Here is a 20,026-nt window from a genome sequence, read left to right as displayed (position 1 = left end):
CGATTTTGAGATATCGTGTTAACGGACAAAAGGACAGACACCGCGAAATTATGAACTCGCTAGGAGCTCGTTAATAAAGAATTTTTAAATTAGGGGACAAAACAAGTTCTTCAAAACAGAAAAACGAGAACTTTCCTAAAGAATCTACAAATGTATCTTTCTCTATCTTTTATAAAAGTATAATTATTTCTAGGCGTCTTCGACATCCTTTTGAATTAGTTCAATTGTCGAAATTCTTCAAATACATACATACAGCGAACTTTGCCTCCAAGTAATTTACTTGTATCTCTTACGATATGCGAGATCTCACTGGTTACCTTATTCGAGCTTGGGACAACCTGTATATTATGACGGTTCAAATATGACACATTTTTAATTTCTCAAGGCAATGACAAAACTGTCAAATTTCTTTTACAGCGCATAATCCGCGCTTAGTTTTTTTGATAAAATTTCACCTAAATAGCGGATGGATAGTGAATGACACAACTAAAGAATTAGGACATTGGGTTCATAAATATACATATAAATTACCTGCCTAATTTGCTACGCACGCTGCACTGTAAAAACTACTGGTGCATGTAGCAATAGCAGAGGCGACAAGTGCCAGTATAACTTAGAGGCAGATTAATTTTCTGTAAAATTAGTTGTCTTCTGTTACAATTATTGCTTTTCAGTTCAACTCTTTCTGGATTCTGAAATATTCGCAGGATAATAATCGCACTTGAAGTATACTTATGTTTAAAAAACGCATTACATACAAGTACCATCTTTGTCAAATTAACCGGATTAGTAGGTACTGAAAAATATTATAGTATTTTACATTATTAGCCAGGTAAGTGAGTTTTTACTGGCGACAGGAGAAATTGACTGGCGAGCCGTAAGGCTTTTTATTGACCCTACATTGGAAAAGATCAGCGAGTAATTTTTTACCGTGGGACCTTTCTTCTATCACAAGTTAGACTAGTACTTTTGGGCCCTTATACATAATATTAGTGCCTAAACTGCTTCTGCTTCGATCGTTTGGAAAAATTGCTAACATTTCTGGAAGAGTCTGAGATTTTTTGTAATATTAGGCACTACAACGAGAAATTGTTTTAATTTTTATAAGAAGCTGAATACAAGTTAATTAAAAAGTATTAACCACTTGCATTATCATAAAGCCCCGTTGAAGATTTCCATAAACATGCATAATACCGTTTAGTAAACGTTTTCCTCGCTACCTTATGATTAGTCGTAAATTGGTTTTTTCCCTCGAATTTAATCATTTAAATTCAGCTGCTAACGGTATTAATTAGCAGATTACACCTGAGATTTGAAGATAAAAAATAGTAAACCAGCTACATTTGATATTTAAATATGCATTTTTCCTAATGAGTATTTTATCTAAGCTGATTAATTGTATAGACATTAATTATATGGTAATTAAGAAACAACAGGCAGTGTATTTTATGGATTAAGTGAAGTGCACCAATTGAACCTGTGGTACAATCAATTTTTTATGATAAACTCGTTCGAAACTTCCAAATTGTATTTTCTGTGGTACACCTGCCCTAACAACAAAATGTATTCAAGAATGTGCTTAATGCAAAAACTATTTCAATAAGGATGGTGAGATTAAGTGACTAAAATTAAGTATTGTAGTGAAAATTGACCATTTATGATGAGATGATTGGAATCGCTATTAAAAAGTGGATATTTTAGGTAACATGTCATCTTCGAATAACCCCTCATTTGTATTCTATATAATGTAGGTAATAATGTATAGAATAAAGTAAGATTCTTCTGCAAAATCCGAAATTAATCAGCCAAAAATCCAAAATTCTTTCCTTTAAACCGCGAACAGTACTTATATTGCGAACACTTTTCATCCCTCCATCGCTTGCTCTATGTTGGAGCAATACCATTTTATGCTGATGAAGTAGCTGCCAAACTGAAGTTTCCATTGTATTACCTACCGGATTAGTGTCTTATACGTTAACGTGAGGGGAATTTAAAAAAAATAATAAAATAAATAAATAAAGTTGACACTGTCTAGTCTGCGCATGCGCACATTAATGATCAAAATTTTTCTTGGTTGACGTGCCAGAGCTATAGAGGGTGGCCCACTGAAAACAGTCAATGACAATTTTGCCAGAAACGCTGGAACCTTCAATTTTAGTTTTGAGGGGGACACCTAAATTAAGTAATACTACTTACATAACTTTAACTCTGAGAAGGGGGTGAATTGTTGCACCCCAAAGAATTTTAAATGGGATTTGGGAAGGGGTAGATAATGTTAGATAGGTCGACAGGAATATTCATTATGTTTTCAGAACTGTTTTTATTTTTCAAATTCGATGAGTAGTTCCAGAGAAAACTCGATTCAGAGCCGTTTTAAATGTTTATTAAATAGGCGTTAAAGTTGAAATAATTGAGAGCTTGTGTCAGAATAGTATATTAAAGCATAAGTTGCAGAAGGCGCTATATTCTAGCACGAGTTCAAGTTTCGAACCTGAGCCGCGTAGCGGCGAAGGTTCGAATGAACGCGTCCAAGAAAGGCTTTCTGCCAACATATGCTTTATACTATTTTCTCTGTTGAGCATTTTAATTGTATTAAAAAAATTAACAATTCTGACATTTTCTGTAATAAATATTTCAATAAAGAAATTAAGTTGGCAACACCAACAATTTTTCAATAAAGAAATTAAGTTGGCTACCCTACATTTTGAAAAAATTTAACAAGCGCGTCAAATACGAATTTGTGCAGTATATTTTAGTTTTTTCAATAAAAAGTGAATAATGTGTGAAGAAATTCTTCCTTCCACTCCTCCAGAACTTCGACAGTTAGCAGAAGAGACTGTTCTTAATTTGCTACCAGGCAATAATTCCACAATTAGGTATTCTAAAAGTTTATAATAATTGTACATTTAGTGACAAAGATTAGTTTTGTAATTTTGTTAGGTTATAAAACCTCATTTGTATTAAATGTGGATTTCTCTAAGTACCTACACTGAATTTTCAATACCTAATGATTTCAATTACCCGTATCGTTAATAACTGTAACATAATGTTATAACAATACCTAAGTGAAATTAGTCCACATTTTACTAAACCGTTGAGATAAGTATTAACGTCTAAATCATCCAGGCAGAACTTTGAATTGAACATTCGCGTATATGATCAGCGTGGATGATTTAGACGAGCATGCCAACCACTGAATACCAAATGTTCTTAAAAATCTGTCAGTTGTGGAAAATAGTTACCAAAAATAGTGTTGGAATGAAACTCATTCCAGCACTATTTTTGATATCGTAATACTATCATTATAAACGCAAAACAGAGAAAAGAACATCTGACATAAGTGCACAAGCAATGAATTATGGTCTCAATAAGTGCTTTTGTTTTTTCCTGACTTCTTTGATATATAACATATAACGTATCCTAAAATGGGCCAAACCAAAATGTTGGTTCTAACTTTTTAACACTTTCGCAATTTGAAGTTTATTAAATTTTTAAATAAGTAGTCTGGAATTGGCTACCTTTCAAAATTCGGACATCAACACAGTCTTCCTTAGTAGTCACATTTACATGGAACATTCTACCCTATAATTGACGTGTATTTGGTTATTAGCCAAATCTGATGATGTTTTTCAAGTGCACAGACCATTTAATAAGATTTGAAAGCTGTTAAAGGAGCCCCCATGAATATGCAAGACAATTAATTAAATATTATGTAAATTTAACTATAAGGTAATATGAGCTGTTTTAACGATTCTTACCCTACCCCATGTATTTCTAAATGCGTAATTAGTATAACCACTAACATTTCCATTCATTTTACAGTACGTGATTCCGCTTTGGAAAATAATATGAAAATTATCCACGTGCTCATGTAGTTGCACGGTAAATTATACCATCCGTCAATCAAACAACGTATTCAGATCAAAATGTACATGCGCTCGCCGTGCATTTACAAATGAAGAAACACGAGCAATCTAATCATTTGGAAACGATCGTTGTAAAAGAGGCATTTTTCAATGTTAATAAGTAACAAGTTCAGAATACAAAACTCGGGTCAACTGAAGTGTAATCTAGATTCGAGATACGGTTCCACATTAAACATTCTTTCACATGTTCATTGAAAATGTATTAAAACCAAACAGCGAGCGTACAAAGCTTGGGGGTAGCAATCTCGTAGCGCGCGCTCGAGAATTTCATGCATCTTTGATGACCACTTTAACAATGAGTGCATGCACAATTTACCATGTTGACATAGTTTTAAACCAGCGTGTTCATGTTCTACCCGCTTTACTATTTTAAAATGCAAATATATATGTAGATACTGTATCGTATCATTAAAGCTTTCGTTTAATCTTAATGTACATATTTTCATGTCGTTACGCAACTTATTTTATTTGCCTTCCATTTTGCATGTTTTACGTATATTCCTTAGGGGCTGAAATTCAAATTAAACAGTAAACCATTTTCCAAGTGACTCTGATGCATATTCGGTAAGAACCCGCAGAACACAGCAATACTGCGGATTATTGTAATTGAAATTAAGAAGGTGTAACTCAATCTCAGTGGTTCTCAAAGTGGGTGCCGCAAGCACTTCATAAGGGTGCCGCGAAATTTTTAAATATTTACTTAATAAGCTTAAAATTATCTAAATTAAAAAAGTAATTAAAATAATTATAAAAAATGAATATTCATTTTTTATTACTGTTCTGTTTTTTACGGTTTCTTAGTTTCTATTTTATTTATTTCTATGGTTCATAATTCATTAATCAATCATATGCTGGTATTGCATTACATCAGACTTTCTCAATCTTATAACTTATATTTGGGGTGCATATAGGGTGGTATGGAGAATTGAAAACGTCGTATTTTGGTTTTGACCCGTAACCATCTTCAAGGTTCTTGAGGGTGTCACAATTTAAATAGTCATAACGACTTGAAAAAATTTATTTAAATTTTTTTCGCATACACTGGCCAAAATGGTTTAAAAAACTCTCCAAATTACAATTTTTGTGAGTTCCTTTGTTTTTGAGAGGTTTTGAATTGAAAAGTTAATTTATCTTTCTAAATTTCATTTTTTCTCTAAAAGTAAGCAGCAGAGTCAATTACAAAAAAGATGTGTCATGATGAATTCTACAAAAAAGGCTTCTACACTTTTTGCGTCGGGTTCAAAATAAAGGCGTTAGAGGGATAGTGTCTTCTGGTAATTATTTGATCATTTCGTAATTTATTTTTGGGTTCACCTAGAGCAGAATCGAACTCCCATTTGACGAGGGGGTTATTAATGGGGTGTGGGAAGTTCTTTTTAGCGCAATTTCCAACGAAGTTGGGTTCGCTATTGCAGCCACTTTCTCTGTCCGTCCGTCTGTCCGAGGCCTTAACTACTCCTATAGTTTTCAATATATTAAGTTCGTTCATGTTGCATTCGGTATCGTATAGCTTTAGCACCTGAGCCAAGCAAAATCTTGACAATTAAACTGCGCAATGTCAATTTCTTTATTTATTAATATATTTTATTGAAATTTTAACCACATATACTTCTGGTGAAGGCAAATATATCGCATATAGTAAAAATCAGCTGTGCACATGCGCAGACTGCGCAATGGCATCTTTCTGATTTATGGAGGTATTTCTTTGAAATTTTACCCAAAGATGCTTTTAGTGTAAGCAAACGTATCGCATATCAGATTAATGCGCGCATTCGCAGGATGCGCAATATCAACTGTTATTTAGCGAGATATCTTTTTGAAATTTTAATAACAGATGCTCCTGCAGATGTTCCTGTTAAAGACAAACAAAACTGATATTGCAAAAATTCGATGTGCGCATGCGCAGTCAGTGCCAACTTCTTTATTAAGATATTTCTTTGAAATTTTAACCATATATGCCTCCTAGTAAAGAAAATCACAGCGCACATAGCTATGGCCTTTTGGGAAGTACTGATCATTCATGGAAATTGCGCTGAAGTTACTCGCCTTAGGGCTTTTTTACTTGTTTATGTCAATGCCCGTTGCTTCAATTTTCGCTCTGTGGTCAATGAATTCTTGTGTGTAGTGTAGATTACGATGTCTTGTAGATCAGTTACTATATTATTGTCATGCTCCGGTGAAGTGATTTTACTGTGGAAGTTTTTGGTCTGAATTTTTTAAATTTTTTTCCACATATCGGTTGTGCTCGTATCCGAATTATTATTATTATTCTAGCAACGATGAGAGTGGTGGTAGACAGTTTGTCGACAAACCCCGAGACACATTCACAAAGAAGTTTGTCGGTAAAGCAGATTTATTTCAAAACTTTCTTTTGAACACATTCGAATTCGAATAAGAAAAGAATTGTATTTTTAAGTTAAATTGAAAAAATAATTATGTGGGGTAACGTAACAGTTAATGCAGTAAATAAAAAGAAACAATAAATTATAAGAAGAAAATCAATTTTTAAACAGACGAAATTAATTTAAAGAATATGTTGTTTAATGTAACGTAACGCAGTTAATTACATTTTTTTTTATTGAATTTGCTGGAAAAAATTTAAAATAAGTATATAGGTGCCTACTTGGTTTGCTGGTAAAAAGTGTTTGCTTTGGTCCTACCTATAACGACACACTTTTTGATACACCTATAACACTCTAATCCGTTTATTATAGACTCACATAAGAAAAAATTTATTTAGATATCTAACTTGTAGTGTATAAAGATGCTATTTGGTCACTTACATATTAAGTGGTACGATATATAGTTTTAAAAACGGAGTGACTTGCGTAAACAAAATACACCTAAATCTTGCGAATAGATTCATGAAATAAACTATGCTATCAAAAATGAGTTGCTGTCGAGTCGCCTTTGGAATTTTTGTTTACATGGGAAATCATACTTAACTTGAACTTTCAAAGGCGACTCGACCGCCACTCATTTTTGATCGCTCGTTATCAGCATTCAAAAGTGAAAAGTCTTTAACCTCACCATCTTTTAATTTTTGGACGATTACTTGTTAGATTGACGTCCAGTTAGCACATAATACGTAACATTGTTTCAAAACTTGATTCACGTAAGGAAGCGAAAAACTTTAAATTTATGAACTAGTAACTATCAAAACCCAAAAGATGAGATTTGTCATGCTCATGAAAAACCCCTAAAACGTAAACCATGTCTAATCTTTATTTTTTTCGTTTTGTTATAGGATGACGTGAAGCATTGAATAAAAATAGTGTTTTTATTCAATGCGTGAAGTTAGTAGGTATATACCTACTTTTAAAACTCAGTTGGTAAAATAAGTAAATTTTCCACCCAAAATCCCTCGTGCTACACACTTTGAATTTTGTTACATGGCAAATTGACTCGACGTACTTCTAAGCAAAACATTTGACGAAAACCTCCAAATTTAATCGGCTATTTTTATGCACTTGGGATATTACTGTTGAAAATGTGCTTTTTGTAAATCGTTTACAATTACTTACCTACTATAATTTTTGTACAAAGTTTAAAAATGACCAAATATGCAACAAAATTATTCAACGTTCCATAAAAGCGCTCACACAAAAGATAACAAAAAATGCACAACCGCATTAGAATAATAGAAATTAATAACATTAAACTCTCTGTTGCATTCATTTGGAGAATTTTTCTGACATACAATAATTATTAACCAGAAACTTAGGTCATTTTTTGATAAACCTATTGTATTATTTATTTTTTCAGATTTACCAAAAACGAGCCAGCCCGAAGAAAAATAAAAATTAAAGGTAACGTAAGAGAAATCAACTTATTCCCTTTAAAATGACAGTTACAATGGAATGCAATTAACTACCTGCTCATTTCTCTGAATATGCAAATGTTGTTTGGGTTAAAGTCGACTTAATCATTTTTCATCTTTAATCCTTAAAGCGACTTAACATTTCAATAGAGACATTAGTAGGTAATTAAGATAACAAACACCAAACACTCGATTTAATTTTTAAATTACCTTTCTTTATTTAACTTTTATCTGCATTGATTTCATTAAACAGACGGTAATTAATTAATAAATGAACAGAGAACACCAACAATGACGATCGTTCGGTGATGGACGAGATATTTCTAAAAATTGTCCGTATGGTCCAGGTTGAATAATCCAAACTATATTTAGTTTCATAACCGCAACTGTCAAACATGATTAGGGGCGGTTTGTGTCTTGCTTTTGGTTTAAATAATGGTACTGTTTTGAAATGAGATGTCATCATTGGCAGTGTTTACGTTTGGAAGTATAATGTCTTTGTTGACATCTGCAAATGTTGTACCAACAAGGAGAGTGAGTGCCGAATAAGGATGAAAATAAGGGAAACTCTGGGTTTTGATTCATTTATGTTTATTACGTTGATCTTCTTTGATCTAGGAAAGGCTTTCATTTGCACGTTATCAAAACCGAAAAAGTTCCATTCCACAGGCTTAATTTAATAAAATACAATTTAGTAAAAATACAATACAATTCGGTGACGTTTTGCGCACATGTTTCAAATTGCCATAGGAACTGGAACGGCGCGGCGAGTTGTAAAGATAAGACATATGCTAGGTTTTTCCATAATACGTATAAATTTAAATTAGTCAGTCTATTGTCAACCGCCACGAAAAGTTGTTTATTGTTTGTGCACACTGCAACATTTCAACCCGTAGTGATTGTTCTCGTGGCTTTTTTTCCGTTTGGAAGTGGAGGTCATCCCTCAGCAGAAGAAATTGCGGCGTCAAGACAATAAGGTAGGTGTTTTTTAGTTATCTAAATGTTATCCATTAATATTTTTGCTTAATACGACACTTGACTAAGATTAGCAAGGATGGTTCAGTGGTAAAGCTAGGACAAAAATGTGTAATTAAAATGGAATATAATTATAATTACACAATGTCCCTACTTTTGTTCTTGCTAACTTGGGTACGATATTCTGCTGATGATGGAAAATTTTAGCAGATTGTGGTTATTCAGGTGCATATATGAGTCACGGCTGGACAGTATAGCCTCCATCAAAATTACGCTTACTCATAAATCGCTACAATGTGTGATAACGTGTCAAGCAAAACGGTAAATGTATCTCGTTCTGAGGGACCCACTTGCAATAATTAGCTGATACTGGTTTGTGGTTCAAAAAAACCTCCTCGACGAAGACGAAACTATTTTCGCATGCCAAAAATACGTGCTTGTAACTAAGCATAGTAACAAATCCTTGACGTAAATGAAAATTTAAAAGGCCACTCAAAAGTTAACCCTAAAAATTTGACCCGAAGTTTGGGTTTACAATTTCGGTTAAGTTAAATTGGTATTATCTCTATCTCTTTTTTTAAAGATCGCGCTATAACTCTTTTAGTACTTAACATTTCTAATTATAGATTCAAACATTGACCCAATCGCAGATGAAATAAACATTTTTGTAAATTGTTCTGTGGTAGTACAGCATCTGCGTTCGTCACTTATGAAAGTTCAAGCATATGCTTTTATCTTGTTGATTCATCCCTTTCAATTTAATTGCCCAATTAACACATTAAAAAATCCCAAAAAATTCTTTCCATCGCGAGAAAATGTACGTAAAACATACTATTTCCAGTATCCGTTTTAATTTGCACACAATTCCAAATTAATATACAAGGTGCCCGTTTTTCGAGCTCCAACATGGGGATCTCGGTTATTGGAAGAGATGAGTACTTTATACTGGGGCAAATTTGCGTATTTTGGTGCCCATACAGTAATATGCCGTTACGAAAATTCGGATGTCTTCAGAGGCTGCCGAGATTTTTGAAAAACCAGAAATTTTCAAATTTCCATTTTATTTCGAAAACGACAATAAGTGGACGTTTTAAACTAAAACATTACTAATAATAATAGTCCCTCTTTATTCTTTTGAATGGTTTCCAATTATAGAACATGTCAATGTTGAACTACGTTTTAACTTAACTAAGTACACATTTTATTTAATTAGATAGCTTAAACGGAAAGCTTAAGGTTGAAGAACTCGTTAAATGAATATAAAGGCAGTGCGTGAAAGTATGCTATTAAAGCACTCTAGACTTGGAAGTTACAGTAGATAACTTTTTCATTCCTTATGGTAGCCATATTGAATTTTAGCATAAATAAAGCTCGTTTTTCTGATTACAATAATTTATCATATATGATATGTTCCGACTTTAAGGGCCAATTGCACCGTCAAAATTAAGTATCCCTTAAAGTTAAGCATAACTTAAGTACCATAGCAACGATTGTCTTAATAATCGTTGCCATAGATTTTAAGTTCGACTTAATTTTAAGCAAAGCTTAATTTTGTTGGTGCAACTGGGGCTAAGACTCCGTCAAAAGATGGAAAAACGGTTTTTCAGAAGAGTGCTTTGGAAAGAACAATAGAACATGCATTCTTTTGTTTAACAAATACACATCTTTGATAGTTCAGTAGTTGTTGCTTTTTCTCGTTTATTTATTACAAGTTTCTCGATAAAATGATGCCCATATTACTGTACAACAACAAATTTAAGCCTTGCTTAAACTTAAGTCGAACTTAAAATCTATGGCAATGATTATGAATACCTACAATCGTTGCCATGGCATTTAAGTTATGCTTAACTTTAAGCGATACTAAATTTTTACGGTGCAATTGGCCATTAGAGCGGTAGAAAAGCTGCTGCTAGACCCAGGAATGAAAATGAACTGCCCGTAACATTTGATTTCGTTTTCATTCCTGAGTCTAGCAACAGATTTTCTTGGCTGACAAAACGAACCAATCTCCCAAATTTCTATTTTTCTATGTTAAAGATAAACAATTTGTTGTTTTCCTCAATTGAATTGAATGTAGAAGGAACCAACAAATTCAAATTTCGACACCAATTATGTCAAATGACGATTGATATAGAATCTATTAAATCTACACATATAAAAAGAAAGGTCTCGTACATTTAAGAGATAAAATTTATTTCTTCATCTGGGTAAGATGTTCCTAAGTAGAGCTATAGTTTCATAATGAAACGACATCTTTTAAAATAAGCTATTTATGGTACCTATCCAAGATTATGAAAAAATTTCCACCAATCTACGTACCTACTTGAAATTTGTGTCAGTGATGTACTTCTGCATGGCCAAGGGGGAGTGGGAAACAAATATTCGCACCTTACTCCACTCGGCGCAAGCGCCTCGAGATGTAATCTTGGTGCTCACGCAGTAGTAATACTACACTTCTCTACCTTTATATATAATGTACTGTATGCTGCTATATATCCAATAAAGTGTACTCTTTAATAATAATGAAATCTTATAGTTGATTGAAAATATTTGTTTCCCACTCCCCCTTGGCCATGCAGAGGTACGTCACTGACACAAATTTCAAGTACGTAGATTGGTGGAATTTTTTCATAATTTTGGACAGGTACCATAAATAGCTTATTTTAAAAAATGTCGTTTCATTATGAAACTAGCTACTTAGGAACATCTTAATTCTTATCGATTGCTGGTGGCTGAATTGGTTTAGTTTATGGTTAGGTCGTTGCTATCAATTCCTTATTGTTAATTCACGCTTAATGTTATATGACGTAAATTATAATTTGTGCTTATAAATTTAGTTGAGTTTTTTCTAATTGAAAATTTAATATTTTTTCAACATTTTTAAATAAACAGGAGATTCTCTGAAGAAAGTAATTATGAATGCAATTAATGCATTTTTTGTTATTGCCACATCGCAATCGCATGGAAAATGCATCATGTGAAACTTCCTTAGCGCCAACTTCAACAAATTTAGCAATACGAATGGCTCTAGTTGGAAGTTGGAATCCATTGAATTTTTTATTCATACAGCATCTGGAGATGACTGTCAACATCAACACCTACCTATATACTTAAGCTTTTAATCAAGTTTACAAATCTACGACTAATTTCGATACAACTTTATACAAAGCGCATGATTTACGAGGTTTAGGTGCATAACCAGCATAACGTAACTTTGTCACTTTAACATTCTTTGTTCTTTAAGGTGCCGTGAATTATGTATGTGGTAGGTATCATTTTAGTTTTTTAAGAGTATTAACAGCTTTAGATTTGGATTGACTAGAAACTAGTCGCATTTAATGTTATTATAATTATAAAGCATTATCTTAAGTCCAATTCGCTGATTTCTGCACAGATTAACCCCTAACTGCTTACGGAAATTAAATTAATATATTGACTATCATTTTACGTGGTTGTCCAATGACAATGTAAAAGGGTAAGTTCCGTTGGTAAATAAATCCTAAAGCGAATCAAAAAAAGCGGTAGAGCATCTCGTTGTGACCCTACGGCGTCATTGGATTTGACCCATTTTCAATATATAGGCTTGCTAAGACCTGGTATAGCTTAACTGTGCAAAATTTGAACCCAGTCGGTCCAAGCGATTGGCAGTTCTCGTGGTCACTTACACCATCGACTCCCCCTGTAAACCTTGCATCGCTTTGCTCTGTCGCTTAGTAAATAAATGGGCTTTCTAATTTGGTGACATATGTAATCAACTTATTACAAAAAACGACACAACAGTAAAGGCCTGTTCATGAATAAACAGGGTTAAGTTACATAGTGAGTTAGACACTTAAATCAGTTAGTTCTCATACACGAAGCAACAAACTTTTTATACCCCAACACTGTCTAATTTTTAAGATATTTAAAAAAATGTTTAACTTCAGACACTGGTATACCATTGAAAACTGGATTTCAACATCCGATTAAATACAATATTGGTTTGCACATGCACTGATAAAAAGATACCTACCTACAGTTAAAATTACTCGGAGTTATTAGAATTACCGTATTAAAGGATACATGGAATTATTGTAAAACTAGTGAATACCTACCTACCTACCTACCTACCTAATTTCGAGTAGGTAGGTATCTATAGCCGTATACATTTTTGTAAGTGAGCTCCAGCTCCTCTAAGGTATGTCCATGGTTAATAAACCACTCATTGTTACCTATTTGCCAATTTATCAAATACCTGTTAGTTACCTATATTTTCTGTCTTTAAAACGATTATTCGCAACTACCCCCTTATTGTAGAAACTGCAAGTCAGAACGATAAAGAAACGAGAAAAATTGGTAGAAACTCGAAATCATACAGTGTGTAAAATTAAGCATGTCAATAAAAATTGAGTTTGCAAATAAAATGAAGGTTTAGTTTGAGTACTGGTTTGAGTTGAGTGTCACGCTCCCAAAAGCCTTAAAATGGACATTTCTTTTTTAATCGATACAATTCTTAGACCTTCCGCATATAGATTTTATGGGGAAAGTCTAAGAATTTTATTGTTGTAATTCGCCCCCATTTTGAGATATCTCCCAACATTATGGATATATGGATTATAATTTCGTCTTCAATTTTTTCTTGAGCAATTAAAACACATAAGAGGGAGGATACAATTGAAAGGTTTACCTAGATACTTCTTTCGGATCATGCAATGTTGCAACCGTTTTTTTACAAAATTCCTACCACAAAATGGCGCAAACTTAAACGGAGATGCGAAAAAATTTCTGCCCCGCTGAGCTTGGGTATAGGTATCTATCTTTGACAATCAAAATTACGCAACCAAACGGTTGTTGAAAATTAAAAAAAATTGTGCATATAACTTTTTGTTTCAAATATAGGTAGGTATATAACAGTTTTGTTCTCAAATGTGTACCCACTAAATATCATGAAAATGTGACCATTTCGTGGTGGAAATTAACTGTAATTTTCTTTTCTAATTGAAAATTGGAAAAAAAATGATTATGGACTGGTTATTTTCACGTTGAAAAACTCCCAGATAGGTACTAAGTTTAATCGACATCGAAATTTTTTTCGCTTCCCCATTTAGGAGCATCTTGGGTTAGGAATTTGGAAACCATTTTTTAATATAAAAAAAGGCATAGCTAGAGAAATCTGCAAGTTCCATTGTTGCTGTTCCTATTGAGAAAAATTTAAAGAACAAACTCAAATTTGGAGACATTAGAACGTAGTACATGAGACTCGTCGTTTATTCCAAAAAATGATTATTTTATTCCCCTCCACCAATGAATGCTTTGTTGGCGTATAGTAAGTTGTTACACCCTGTGTACATTGCATGCTATTTGTCATAATTGGAACAGTTAGGATGTAATAAAAAACGAAAAAGAAAGTAAGTAACGCATACAGGCTATTCTATTACTACATTTTTATTCACATATTATTTAGAGGGATGAATTTTTTTAGTTTTTAAATGGGCACATAGAGAAATAGGGAGTAGATCGTTATACCTATTTGAAGTAGGTATATTTTCGCTATGGTGAATGTAGAGAATTTAATTAGCTCTAATCTCATATGATGAAATAATACACAGGGTGTTTCATATAAAAAAGTCGCTTTTTTGTTACAATTTTTTGATTACAGATTTGGATTGAGTAGAAAAAAACTACACAATTTTGATAATTTTACCGTCTTTCTAACTCTTAGAAAAGTTGGCAATAGTGCCGACTTTGAAACAGACTTTACCTATATACAAAGCGCGCGTCCAGTGGCGGCGTGAAATCTAGTTTAATAGGTATAGGTATATTAATTAATCCGAATGTTTCCAATACCTACAACGAACCCAAATATGTTTTAGCTACCCTACTACTTTATTTTTATTTTATATTCTTATACAGGCTGTTTCACGCAAACCGTTACCTAGAAGTTTTTAGATTCTCATTGATACATATTAAATCTGAACATTCGCATACCGACATAGTTTTACAGGATCTATCGAAAGAAAATATTATCATAGTTGTTTCACTTCCGGTTGTACCGGGTGTGGATAGAACCTTATTTTAAAAGACCACCCTGTATTTCCTTGCATTTTCGAAGCATACATAAAAATTTACGATATTTGATACCACATTTCTCAATACCTTTCACCTTTCAAGTTATTCAAGATTTTTTAACATTTTTGACGTTTGTGGAAGTAGGTACTTATCACTAATATGAACCCAAACACGCCTCAAACCCAATTTTAAATTTTTTGTAGATACCGCGTTTTTATTAGGGATGGCAGAATGGTACAATGACATCTACTAACGCATTTATTTCAGGGCTTCCTAAAAAAATTATGCATAACAGTCACAATCTTAGAAAATCTAAAATAAAAAGAAAAGCATAACAGATAGGTAGAATTTTTTTCCACATTTGAAAGTGCAAAAAAATAAAGGTTTGATTTGAAAAAATCAACTTTTAAAGTTGTAAATTAGTTTTAAAACGCTCTGTAGAAGGGTGATCAAAATTTAAATCATTTTCGTGTAGCTCAGTATTGTTGATTTTGGAAGACTTTTTGGCTTTCAAGTCAACGGTGTCGCAGGTACAGGGCCCTAAAGAAAAGCAGTCAAACGTCTTGAAAACTTTTGATGCTGAGTGTCGGTAGGTATAGGGAATGCGCTATCAAACGACGTAGATTTGCATGTTGATTTCGAAAATGCGATAAGGTACTAGGGTGTTCTATTTAAAATAAAAAAAGTTGCTATCCATATCCGCAGTAAAACCGGAAGTGAAACAATCATGATAATATTTTCTTTCGATAGATCATGAGAAACTATGTTGGTACGAGTGTTGGTATGCAAATTTTCAGATATAAGATTAATGGGAGTTTTACTTTTAGGTAGCCGTTAACGTAAAACAGCATGTAGGTAGGTATATATAAGCATTACAGCACACGAGGCAAATGACGTCCTTGTTAAATATCAAAACGCTGGAAGAAGGGAAATAATCGTCAATATTCTTCTTGGTTAAGAAACTTACCTACCTATATAGGACCGTTTGACCATTTTTGCAAATAAACCTCGAAATAAACTGAATCTTAAATTTTAAAAAATTCAATGTCCCTTATTGCAACAAATTTCAGATTTCTAGGACAATCCTCAGTAGGTACCTACCTAGGTACCTATAGTTTAAAAGCGCAAAATGCACATATTTTTGATAGGAAGCACAACATAGGTAATCGCCATATTTATTTAAAACGCGTATATAGCTCATTTACCTACTAATATTTGATTTATAATGTAGGTAAGAGAATAGATGTGCGTGCCATTTAATTTTTAAATTTAAAGGAATTGATGATACCTATAGGTAAATTAGATAATTTTCAAGGTAGATAATTTAAATGCGTTTTTTATGGTAGCAATGAGACCGAAAAGATCTTTTTGGGAGCATTACAAATACTTATACATTCCATAAAGATCGGTTACACCTAATTCTATAATATGAACCATCTCTCAGAATTTCAGTTTGTCATGTACCTACACTTCTCTTGGGTTGCCATTAAAAACCGCTGGATCAGTACCATGCTAGTAATAAATAAAATTTTCTGTGATACAAGGAATGCAAACAGTTTAGAAATTTGCAGTATAAGTAGGTACCTACCTATTTATACCTGTAGGTAGGTAGGTCTGCTGTTCAAAATATTTAGCGTTATTTTAAAATCTGTTTAGATTTTTGTATTATGGAAGATGGGTAAGGTTACTTAGTACCTACTTGTTTATACTAGGTACTGAGGTAGCTACCTACTGTTTATAACTACCTATTTATCCTGCGCCGAGTCAAAGGTATAGGTACCTAACGTACGTATAAATAAATTGACCCAGAAATAATCATATAGGTATAGGTATCATTTTTAATTATGAGACATAATAATCAAATTGTTTGATTACATAACAAAAATCGCAATCTTATACTTTCTGACGAGGTTCAGACGATTCTCTTATAACGTTGTCCCTATAGCTTCCAAGTACTGATCAAAGTGAAACTATAACTAAAAACCTTAATTGAATGACAAACAAACATAAAATTTAGATGCATTAGTCTTTGAGCAGCATGCATTGCTGATTGACAAAACAGCACACTACGGAAAGCTATACCCACATGTCGAAAATTAGGTAAAGATGTAGGTATCTTATAGCTACAGTATTGTTATGCATGAACGAATTAATTAAGTTTTCTATGGAAAAATTTCAAACATCAAATTCTTAAATCGTATAAGGACCGACACATTTCGAACTTACTGCAGATGAAATTACACCTACCTACATTTATCACTGCATACCTACAGGAAACTAATGCAATTATTGAATTTCGTTCGTTTTTATTAATACATCGGAAAGTTCGGACACCTAAATGCAAATTTTAATTCATAAACGTCGACCTATTTCCATTGTGTTTAGTATTCTGTATAAGAATGCCTACTTATTTTTTATTATATTATAGGAAACCTTATTCAGATGCGCCATGCACAAATGCAGCTAATTAAAATCTGTTGAGATCTTTAGCTTATTGATTTGCAATGTGTATTGTGGACCGATAAGTAGGTACCTAAACGTATTCAACTGAGTAGGTAATTGTGCTTGAAATTTGTTTATACGTAGGTGATTTCGACGTATCTGTAGGTGTTTGAATAAAATGGGATCTTAATTTAAAATTTGCATCAATTTAGGGATTCATTTTGTAATTAATTTGTTTTTATTTAAAATATTCCTGCCAATTTGTGAACAGAAAAGAGTTCCACTAATTAGAAATTTTTAAGCACGAAATGATGTGGTTTTATTAATTAATTATTGCTCGCTAGCTTGTGTTATAAAAATGCCCGCGAGGCATAATTAGTAATCGGTCACGTAATTAGTGCGAAAGCTCTCCGCGCACATAACAGCGCCACGCAGCTTTTATCTCCGCCTCGTGATACTGAGCAGGCGCCCGATTGGGCGTGCAGAATCATGGCAGGCGTTTCTGTCAATCAGTGCGCATGGTGGGGAGTACAAAGAATAGACCCCAAATTCTGTAGAATTCATAACATAAACTTGAGTTACGTGGAAGAGCGTAGAGGTGATTGTTTGGTGTTGTGATAGTGTTTTGTGAAAGCCATCAAGCTGTTCGCGCCGACGGAAGACATGTTGACTATGGAAACGGACCTCAAAGGAGGTAGTTTACACGCGACGATGCCGCCGCATCACGCTTTGCAAACGTACGGCTCCTTAAGCTCGCTGGGGCAGGCGCCCATGCAACATTTAGGACAGCATCCGCATCATCAGCTGCACCACCAGCAACAGGCACCCCAATTACACCATCAGCATCAACCCCAAAGCCATCATCAGTCACACCAGCCCTCCCAGCATCAGCCGCAGCACAACAACCCCGCGACAAACAATAATAATCCTAGTAGTAAGAATCAAAATACGGATCGCGTGAAGCGACCGATGAACGCGTTTATGGTGTGGTCTCGCGGTCAGCGGCGGAAAATGGCACAAGAAAATCCAAAAATGCACAATTCGGAAATATCAAAAAGACTGGGAGCGGAGTGGAAGTTACTTAGTGAAACAGAAAAACGGCCGTTTATCGATGAAGCGAAAAGGTTGCGTGCGGTACACATGAAGGAACATCCGGATTATAAATACAGACCTAGAAGGAAAACGAAGACTTTATTGAAAAAAGACAAATACCCGTTGGGCACATCCAGCTTGCTACCCGGTTCCGATCCGACGAGGGGCGCAACGTCCGTTGTTCAACAAGCGGCAGCGCGAGATATGTACCAGATGCCCAACGGATACATGCCCAATGGTTACATGATGCCCGACCCTTCGAGTTATCAGCAGCACACTTACGGTGGCGCAAACTACCCCAGGTACGATATGAGCCAAATGCAACACAGTGCGTATATGAACGGCGGTTACGGTTACGGAGGAACTGTGCCCAGTAGCGCGGGTTCGCCTTTTGGCATGCAACACACGACAGGGTCGTCGCATAGTCCTTCTGGATCTAGCATCAAATCCGAGCCGGTGTCACCGAGCTCGGGGTTGCACACCCCGACGCCGGGAATAAAACGGGAATTTGCAACTAATCAACCTCAGCAAGGCGACCTCCGACAGATGATCTCCATGTATTTACCGACGGAAGGTCAGCACATGCACCAGTACAATCCGTCGCCGGATCCTCTAGGACCCGGGCCCTTAGCACCTCTAGCGCACATGTGAGAGCCGTATTTTGCGGCACCGGACTTGGACGTGCCGCCGTTGTGAACGTGTAAATATGTTAAATTTTTTATTCACATATACTTTTATTTCCTCGGCGAATAATCTTCTTCGGTTCCTTAAACCAATTGCAGTATTCGATTGTTGTATTTAAACCACTTTAAGATATTGTCTGATTGGATGCGATCGACCAGGTGGGTCCTTTTTTTACATTTTTAGCGTCAAATTTATTTTTTTCCAGTTCTGAGAGTAATTTAACGTGGTTTGAACAAATTTTCTAGGTCGTTTATTACGTGATGTAAATAATAATTCTAAGGACCTTTGTATGATAAACTTTGGTTTCGTATAGTGATAATGTTTAAGGAGATGATATTGTTAAAAATGTTGCGCGTTGAAATTTTTAATGTAATACACATTTTCTTAAAAATTACCATTGCCTCTCGGCGATACCTGATAAGGTTAAGTACCAAATATTTGTATATAAAATTAGTTCACACGAGAAATGCGAATTTGACGCAATGTGCCGCAGTTATCGCTTCAAACACAACTTTTATTTTAAAGCCATAAATGCTCAATAATTTTTGATTACACATCTTTTTTACCCAAAGGCACATTGTCGATAACAATCCCCATCCCATTATAACAACGTACCATAATATTTACTATACTCACACCAATTGTTTGTACAAATAACCTTGTTTTAATTTATTAAAGCACCCGGTGGTCTTGTAAATATTATGAAAAATTTTGAACAAATCTTACATTTTCAAAATGATATACCTATTCGCAAATTTTTGTTACGTTGTTATTCGAGAAAATTCAGATTTGTTTGAAACTTTATTATAATGGGCAGAACTCAAAGATATCACAAGCTTTGTACATAAAACATTTTTTTTTCAATGTACAGTGTGTTAATTTAGTCATTGGAACGAAAAATGTGAATATATGAGATTGAAGTTACTTCAGAGTTTTATTCAAGTGCAGCGCCTTGTGTTATATACTCTGTGCGTGTGTGCCCGAGTTTGTGATATAGGTAAATTGTGAGGTAAGTCATTTTTTTTTCAATAAACACATG

The 20,026-nt window shown here is 34.1% G+C and overlaps 1 protein-coding gene across 1 annotated transcript; it reads left to right on the top strand.

Annotated features, from left to right (window-relative positions):
- The first annotated feature begins 17,794 nt into the window (after window positions 1-17,794).
- On the top strand, window positions 17,795-19,609 carry LOC116172551 (transcription factor Sox-3-like). The gene has a single exon (XM_031489783.1). It carries the CDS (start codon window positions 17,875-17,877, stop codon window positions 18,952-18,954), a length of 1,080 nt encoding a protein of 359 aa, XP_031345643.1. The 5' UTR covers window positions 17,795-17,874; the 3' UTR covers window positions 18,955-19,609.
- The last annotated feature ends 417 nt before the right edge of the window (window positions 19,610-20,026 follow it).

The sequence above is a fragment of the Photinus pyralis genome, unplaced genomic scaffold, assembly GCF_008802855.1.
Source record: "Photinus pyralis isolate 1611_PpyrPB1 unplaced genomic scaffold, Ppyr1.3 Ppyr1.4_LG5, whole genome shotgun sequence".
Classification (NCBI taxonomy): domain Eukaryota; kingdom Metazoa; phylum Arthropoda; class Insecta; order Coleoptera; family Lampyridae; genus Photinus; species Photinus pyralis.
The sequence above is the reverse complement of the archived record's forward strand: the minus strand, read 5'-3'. Positions and strand labels throughout refer to the sequence as shown.